The 8,411-nt window shown below is 37.8% G+C and overlaps 1 protein-coding gene across 4 annotated transcripts in view; it reads left to right on the top strand.

Moving 5' to 3' along the window:
* The window catches only part of LOC114061199 (arylsulfatase D-like), a 36,218-nt gene that overhangs the window by 6,884 nt on the left and 20,923 nt on the right, over nt 1–8,411 (top strand). For all 4 annotated transcript variants that reach the window (XM_027891368.1, XM_027891367.1, XM_027891370.1 and 1 more), the window contains 6 exons: nt 658–780; nt 3,742–4,165; nt 4,897–5,033; nt 6,773–6,907; nt 7,553–7,715; nt 7,997–8,118. In XM_027891368.1, the coding sequence (XP_027747169.1) occupies nt 658–780; nt 3,742–4,165; nt 4,897–5,033; nt 6,773–6,907; nt 7,553–7,715; nt 7,997–8,118 (1,104 nt within the window). The remainder of the gene's footprint in view (nt 1–657; nt 781–3,741; nt 4,166–4,896; nt 5,034–6,772; nt 6,908–7,552; nt 7,716–7,996; nt 8,119–8,411) is intronic.

The following is an 8,411-nucleotide window of genomic DNA, read 5'->3' as shown; positions in this document are numbered from 1 at the left end:
TAGCTTGAAAATGCACGTGGGCTTGTACAAACCCTCTCCTCCTATAACAACAGGACCAGAGATGTTGCCAGGAGTGACTGAACTTCACATAATGCTGTATGACAGGGTTATGCCAGTATAAATTGCTAAATAATGAGGTGTAAACCTGCAGGTGAAGAGAATATTGCAGTGCTAGGTAGCTACTCTGTGAGTCTCAGAGATGGGATACCAGCCATGACACTGTGCAGGGAAATCTTGAGTTTCCAGGCAGCCCTATATGAGCTGGAGTTTGAGGTTAATAAAGGGTTTAAGTCTCTTTATGCTCTTCCCTGCCCTCACAGTCACACTAATTAAGTGCATCTCATACAGCCTGGATGCCACTGTAACATGTAAAAGCTCCTATACAACTGTGTCATTCCTAATGAAATGAAATTTAATCAAATAAAATGAAGATAAATTAAATAAGATGTCTCAGTATGAGGTACAAAGAAGAATGGGTACCATAGAGAGGCTTAACTCTTTTTTAACCTTGTCCAGAGTCCTAGATTCATGTTTCCAAACAAAGAGCATTAAGATGAATGTTAAACACTATCATTTCAATGAAATCGGGAAACAACAAAGTATGTTGGCTAAAAGTACTCTTATACTCTATACTTACTCAAATTGTTTCATTTTTAGGGATGGATGCTGTAAACAATTACCGTGTTATTTTTTGGAATGCCGGCTCAGGAGGCCTTCCTCCAAATGAAACCACTTTTGCCAAAATACTGCAGCAGCAAGGCTACAGCACAGGACTGATAGGTATGGAGACACCAAAAAAAATGTTCTAGAATGTGTTTCACCTGGACATCTCACTCAAACCAGTTGTTTTAGTTAGTAACTGCTAATACTTCCATTGGAATACTTTTATTTCCCAATTTGAGAATATTACATAAGAAGAAATTCTGACCAAACAGTATGTTTCTTAAAAGAATAAGCATCTGATAAAGAGGAAAAACTTTGCTGGTTCTTAAAATATATAATGGAAAATATGTTAATAATTCCTGAATATTATTGTACCAGGTGCAAGATGCTTATTCGATGCTACTTCATAAAAAAAAAGCAAAAATATGAGTGCCATTTAAATACGCATGATGATGTTTTACCCAGTTCATAGTACATTCACAACAAAAGGGAACAGCCGCTACTTAAAACAGTGAAGACAATGTATAGTACCGCAGGATTTGGCCTTTCAAAACCAGAAACAAAGCAGTTATTTTTTTCTTGAATACAGCATGACACTAAGTTCACCAAGATTTCAGTACAGCCTGTAAAACATTGCCTTCTTCAGCATTGACATGAATTTTGTTTATATATTATAGCTCTATCTTCTTAATTGTTGTAACTTTTAATCATGATCTAGTTTCAAATAATTATTTATCTTATATATCCTGAGCTGAATTTTCAGCTAATTGTCCTGCTTCATCTGAGCATCTAAAATGTCAAAACCCAAAATCTACATCTGACTTTGAAAAATATTGGCTGTACAAACCAACAGAATGTATTAATAACAGTTCCTTTAGAAATAGATTTGTATTCATTCAACAGGATAGATCTAAATCTCACAGGACAAAACTAAAAGAAGCCTTCCATGCATTTTAAATTCTACATTACTAAAGCTCCATCTCCTGTTAGTTTTGCAGCAATATTATTTTAGTTGTTTTAATCAAACACCCTGTGCATGCTTCAGCTTTGTTTCAGCATGTAGTCATTAACAAAACAATCAGATTTCTCTCCACTCTCCCAAGGGAACTGCCCTGCAGGGAGACTCTTGCATACTTCTCAAAAGCAAAATGGACTGGCATTCTCCCTGTGGGCATCTCAGCTAAAATCACACTACGGACACCAAAAGCATCACTTAGTTTAACTGAATTGGCAGATCCTGATTAATTGCTCTGTAGGGACTGATGGAAAATAACTGACACACAAAACCCCACAAGAACTTTACATTCAAGTCATGAAGCAAAAAATCTTAACATCTATGCATGTGGCCACAGCTGAATGAGCACTAAGGAGTCGCACCTGAATGGTTTCTGATTGTTTTACCCTGAGCACAACCAGTTTGATTGTAAATTAAATCCTATTAATAATCTGCAGCTTGAGATGATAATGAGACCTTTTGCTGGGAAAGGCTTTGAAGATACTTTGTAGTCAGAAAGCCAGTGTTGCATAATGTATGCCCTCAGAGATTAATTTATCTTAATTATACATTTAGTTTATCTTCTGGAGACTTGAGTCTTTTCTAGCATGTTAGAAGTCTTGATCAACCTTGGCTGGAGATTTAGGCGTTGGAGTGCAAGGATTCCAAGGATACTTTAGCTGCACCTGTATTTATGACCAGTGCATCTATGTATTGATTACAAACCTGTTTCATTCTATAGCTGGCTCTAAATACGTCAAGAGGTAAACTGAGTAGAGATTTTAGCTGAAAGCAATTCATCCACCTACAATAGAACTTCCGTTCTTTCTTTATATTTATATCTAAAGAGCAGCATTTTTTCCCCTCCTCCAAAGCAGTTTTTTTGCTCTCAGCAATTCTATTGAAACCTGCATAGGGTTGGCTGCTAGTATACGTATTGGTAATATCCTAAGCAAATGGTTTACTGTAACATCCTCTTGTAAGTGCCCAATTCCTGACTCCACAACAAGAAGTAGTTCCAAATTAGTTTTCAAGTAAAATTCTAAATGTTCATTCTGATCTATAGACCTAGGACCCAAGATCTGCATTACAACACAGATCATAAAATCTCTGTGACGAGAGGTAGATTTTGATCATTTGATTCAGATATTCACAAACTTCAGTGTTTGAGCCAAATGAGCCTGCTGGCAAAGTCCCCAGGTAAGTGCCTAACCAGTCTCTTTGAATAGGCTGAAGGGGAAGAAAAAGCATGGTTTTGATGTGCCATTCATCATATTAGTTTGTGTGTTCATACTAAGGAAAATATTGCATTGCAAAAGGTCAAGAGATGTTCCTCCTGATGTATGAAGACTTCAGTATTTAAAAGAAGGGGGCTTTGATTTTTTTAAATTTGACTAAATACAAATAAGTGGCAAACATATTTATAAAACGAAGTCCTTTATTCTCATTCAGTATATGGGGATACAATGATCAGCAAAGTTACTTACGTATGTACAGCTTCATGATCTCCTGAGATCAAGTTTTTCTGGATCTGGTGGTTTATCTGGCAAACAGACAGCTGAGCTACCAGTTATTTGACTACCCTCCATAGCCTCCCTTATCAGTCTGGCACCAATAAGGAGTGTTGCCACAGTCCTGACATCAAGCTCTTCAAAACTTTTCAGAAACAAATCTGCATTGCACCTTCAAGGCAAAGAGACAACAGAACAGTGTTATTTTACCCTGTGCTTAAAAAGAGACAGCTTCCTCCTACTTTACCTGATAGGTCTCCAGAAAGGCCAGTACATTTTTGCTAAGTTCTGAATTCTTCTCAGTTTCTGGTTCCCTTTATAATCCATTTCTTTTATATTTGATAAAAGCTTAAGAGCATGAATATGTGTGCAGAGCACCAATAACTTTGTTGGTAGAGGTTTGGTTTAATCGAACCCATTATATCACTACATACTAAGTATATTTCTGTGTAGGATGAAGTCCTCACCGGCAGAACGAAACCAACCATTTTTTGAGAAATATTTTGTATGAGGAAAACTTGTCCATTTTTTAAAAATATTTTCTCTTCACATTTTAATAATCTGTATTTTCAGGGAAGTGGCATCAAGGTGTTAACTGTGAATCCCGCAACGACCATTGCCATCACCCTTTAAATCATGGATTTGACTATTTTTATGGGATGCCTTTTACGCTAATAAGTGACTGTCAACCAACAGAAACACCAGAGATGGACAGAGCCTTTAGAAGGAAACTCTGGCTTTCTACTCAAATGATTGGCCTCATTGCACTCACCGCTGCCCTGGGAAGACTGACTGGCTTGATTCCAGTCCGCTGGAAAACACTGACCTGCCTTGCTGGTTTTTTTCTCCTGTTCTTTGTATCCTGGTTCTCAAGTTATGGGTTTGTTCGATACTGGAACTGCATCATGATGAGAAACCATGAAGTTACTGAGCAGCCAATGGTGACAGACAGAACTACATCCCTTATCTTGAGAGAATCCATTTCATTCATTGAAAGGTAAAGTGGCTTTTCTTTGATCACAAATTTTCTTCCACATCTTGTAACTTTAAACAGCACTTTGCCATGTGTTTTATAATTTTTTTAATAATATTATATAGGATTATAAGTATTATTATGCCTATTCATTTTAAATATTATCAATAAGTATATGATATCATTAAACCAAAAAAATTAGCTGCTGCTTAAGGATGTCCCATATTCCTCGCTTCACTAAAGCTAATAACATTTCCAAATGTCCATATGTTGGACTGAATATTTCTGGGCTATACTGGGGAAATACATAAATCTATCAATGAGACCAATATCGTAGCTTTAAGGAATAGCACCTAATGTCAGAAATGCATGTGTGGGCCAGGGAAGGAAAAGCAGAGCTGTGGTTTAGCCTTGTCATACAGTCTGATACATGGGCAGCAGCTGGCAGGAGACAAACCTGATGCCTTCGCTTCAGTAGCACAGTGGTGGTTTGCAATAGCAGAAAGTGGAGCTTCAATCCAGAAGTTTTCTTTCTATGACTCAGAGGAAAAAAGAGCGTCATTTTATACAGGCCAAACATTATTTGATCAGACAAATCCTAATCACTGTGTTATAATATCTTACCAACTATGATGTCTCTGAAGAGATTGATAAAATATCTACACACAAATAATACCATTTTTCATTACGACTGACCTCTGTACGCATTGAGAACCTTCCTCCCTAATAACAAAATGTTGATTTCTGTTCCTTAGAAATAAGCACAAGCCATTCCTCCTCTTTCTTTCCTTTTTACATTCCCACACCCCTCTCCTCACCACAGAGAAGTTTCTTCGGAGGAGCAGACATGGTTTATATGGTGACAATGTAGAGGAGATGGACTGGATGGTGGGTAAGTCACTACAGCAAATAAAAATGTCTGAAACTACCTAATACCTAAGTCTAAATACATAATAAAACACAATTGTTATTAAAAGAACAAGAAAGATAATTAAAAGCAAGTAGGAACAAGTTCTAAGCTTTTTATGAACATCTGTCAATTTGTATGAGCACTGTTGGCTTATAGCATTGGCTTTTTACTTTCTGCAGTCTTGGATAAAATGAGTTTTTCTGTTCATTCATTTTTTTTGGTCAAGTGTTTAGCTGTTTTAACCATGTCCCCTTAGCTCCTGTCAAGGAGCTCTCCTGATCTTCTTACTAAATACTGAGAATTATTTAGTTTTCTGTGATTTATAGAGACAAGTTATTTCAGCCTCTTATGGTAATTTCTAAGTAGGTGATCAGAACGTGATAAAACTGATAAGCAAATTAATTCCAGATATAAACCAGCAGGCTATTTATCTCTGACTGCTGCATTAAGCAGAGTACTGAAATTTTTTCAGCCCCATTCATAAATCCAGAAGTGTTCATAAATTTTAATTGGTATGTTCCCCCAGATTAAATTCATGTTATTTTTCAGCCTGTTTTTTTGGAGGGAAAGAGGAATTATTTATCATTCAGTCACGATGGAGGAAAAGGATCCATATGTGCAAAAGGGATAAGAGTTAGGTACAGTTCAGGAAGGATATTGAGGTGCTGGAGCGGGTCCAGAGAAGAGCAACCAGGCTGGTGAAGGGACTTGAGCACAAGTCCTGTGAGGAGAGGCTGAGGGAGCTGGGGTTGTTTAGTCTGGAGAAGAGGAAGCTCAGGGGAGACCTCATCGCTCTCTACAACTCCCTGAAAGGAGGTTGTAGACAGGTGGGGGTTGGTCTCTTCTCCCAGGCAATCAGCAGTAGGACAAGAGGGCACGGACTTAAGCTGTGCCAGGGGAGGTTTAGGTTGGATATTAGGAAGAAATTCTTTACAGAGAGGGTAATCAGACATTGGAATGGGCTGCCCAGGGAGGTGGTGGATTCACCATCTCTGGAGGTCTTTAAGATGAGACTGGATGTGTCAGTGCCATGGTCTAGTAACCACAGCAGTGTTGGATCAAGAGTTGGACTTGATGATCTCAGAGGTCCTTTCCAACCCACCTGATTCTATGATTCTGTGATATACAGAAATTGGATTCAGACCTACCTGTCAAACACTTGCACACCAAGAATATAATTAAGAAATTAAGAACATCAGAAATAGTTCAAGAATTACTTTTAAATGAAAAGGAAATTTATCATTAATGCATATTATATCCATCCAGTAATGTAACGCACATCTGAACTGTGGTCTAGACAATATAAAGTAAAGGTACATGATATTTTTTCATGTTTCCCATGATAGCCACCACTGATGCAGAATCCAACTTTTTGGGGCCTTGGATCACATTTTTTTTTTCCATATTTTTACAGTACATGGCACTTTTGCCCTTTACAGCACTGGCTGTGACTGTGGTTGTTCCACTCCTTTGTTAAAATACCAAGAATAGAGGGATTACAGCATATCACAAATTTCCTATGCTTTTAATAAGCAAAAATATTAATATTAGTGAAATAATAACCAAAAATCTTGGTCTCAAAAAGCTCTCCTCTAAACAATGGGCAGCCCTACAGGGATAAGAAATTACATTGATGAATGTTGACAAGTCAGAGGTTAAAATTTTTGTAGCGTAATCTATGTTTTTTTCTTCTTAATACACACATATTCTTGTGTTTACAGGTCAGGTTCTAGATGCTATTGACAAGGAAGGCTTGAAAGATACTACTATAGTTTACTTTGCCTCTGATCATGGTGGATGGCTGGAAAGACAAGAAGACAAAAGGCAGCTGGGTGGCTGGAATGGAATATACAAAGGTAAGAGCTGTCAGGCACAATGACAACCCAGCAACAACTAGTAAAGTAGTTTGGACACCCCTAAGGGGTAGATAAGACTGTATGCTTAAGGAAAGGCAGTGTTTTATCACTGAGAAGCAAATTTGTCTCATTCTAATTAGGCATTTAAAAAAAAGTAAATGCTAACCTGGGCAGGTGTTCTTTATAAGCATGAATTCTCAAACTGTAATTTCCTCATGAGGAAACTAATCATAACTCGTAACTTTTATTAAGATTGTATAACTTCTCACTTAATATTAGTTTCATCTTACATCTGAATCCTTGCTTTTGCGACAACATGTATGTTATAGGATTGTAAAAGAAAGATGAGAACTAAAATAGGAAATCATTTCACGCCTGAAAATTTTATCCACACTGAGTGCTGATGGGGTAATGTGTTTGTAAAACAGTAGAAGGTAGTAAGAAAGAAATAAAAAAAAGAAGATCTTTCAGGGGTGGAGCTGATCTAGTGAACACACTTTCACCGGAGCTTGGCAGTAAAGAGTAAAAAAAGAGTAAAGAAGGCTCATTAAATTAACATTAGCTTACGATAATGCAATAACATTTGTCTAAAATTTCTCTTTATTTTAAATGAAATTTATTTTAATTTTTTTGTTTTAATGAAAGGTGGAAAAGCTATGGGAGGCTGGGAAGGAGGAATTCGTGTTCCAGGGATATTTAGATGGCCAGGAGTGTTACCTGCAGGCACAGTTATTGATGAACCTACAAGCCTTATGGATATTTATCCTACAGTAGTTCATCTGGCTGGAGGGGAAGTGCCTCAGGACAGGTACAAATACAAGTATCTCTATTACTCCTTCTTCACCAAAACATTGGAAAATAAGGTTTGGACACACATTCTAAGAGTCTGACGTTTTCTTTTTCAGTCCTACTTCTTTTCTGGGCACATAAATGTTAGCACATCTTGGTCATCTCTTCTTTACATTTGAAATTGAGCCTCTACCCAACACCTTCTACATTCAAAGTTGCCAGTTCCAGCAAGAGGTTAGCAGAAAGAATGCAGTCCTGTAAAGCTTACCTTAGTCTTATGACCTCTGTTTTTGCTGTTAGGATAATCGATGGCCGGGATCTGATGCCTTTACTGCGAGGAACGGTTGCGCACTCAGAGCACGAGTTCCTGTTCCACTACTGTGGCATTCATTTACATGCTGCGAGGTGGCACCAGAAAGACAGTGAGTATACAGCTTCTCTCCAAAGAATTAGGTCCAGTCTACAGAAGGGCACATTGTCCTAACACATTTTTTTTTCTGGGATTGCAGCTTTCCGTGTAATTCCAGGTGTAATTAAAGAACTTACTAGCATTGCCTGTATTGTATAGCACAAAGAGGGTTTTTTTGTGGCTTAAAGGCTTAGGATAGCTCTCACCCACATCTCCACCTGAAAGCAATGCCTGGGGAGTCTGTACCCTCCTTGTCTCATAGAGAAGTCCTGTCTCAACCCTTTGTCAGAAGTACTACTACCTAAA

The sequence above is a fragment of the Empidonax traillii genome, unplaced genomic scaffold (genome assembly GCF_003031625.1).
Source record: "Empidonax traillii isolate 1590-97213 ecotype Southwest subspecies unplaced genomic scaffold, ASM303162v1 scaffold320:size708019, whole genome shotgun sequence".
NCBI classification, from domain to species: domain Eukaryota; kingdom Metazoa; phylum Chordata; class Aves; order Passeriformes; family Tyrannidae; genus Empidonax; species Empidonax traillii.
This window is presented reverse-complemented; position numbering and strand designations above follow the sequence as displayed.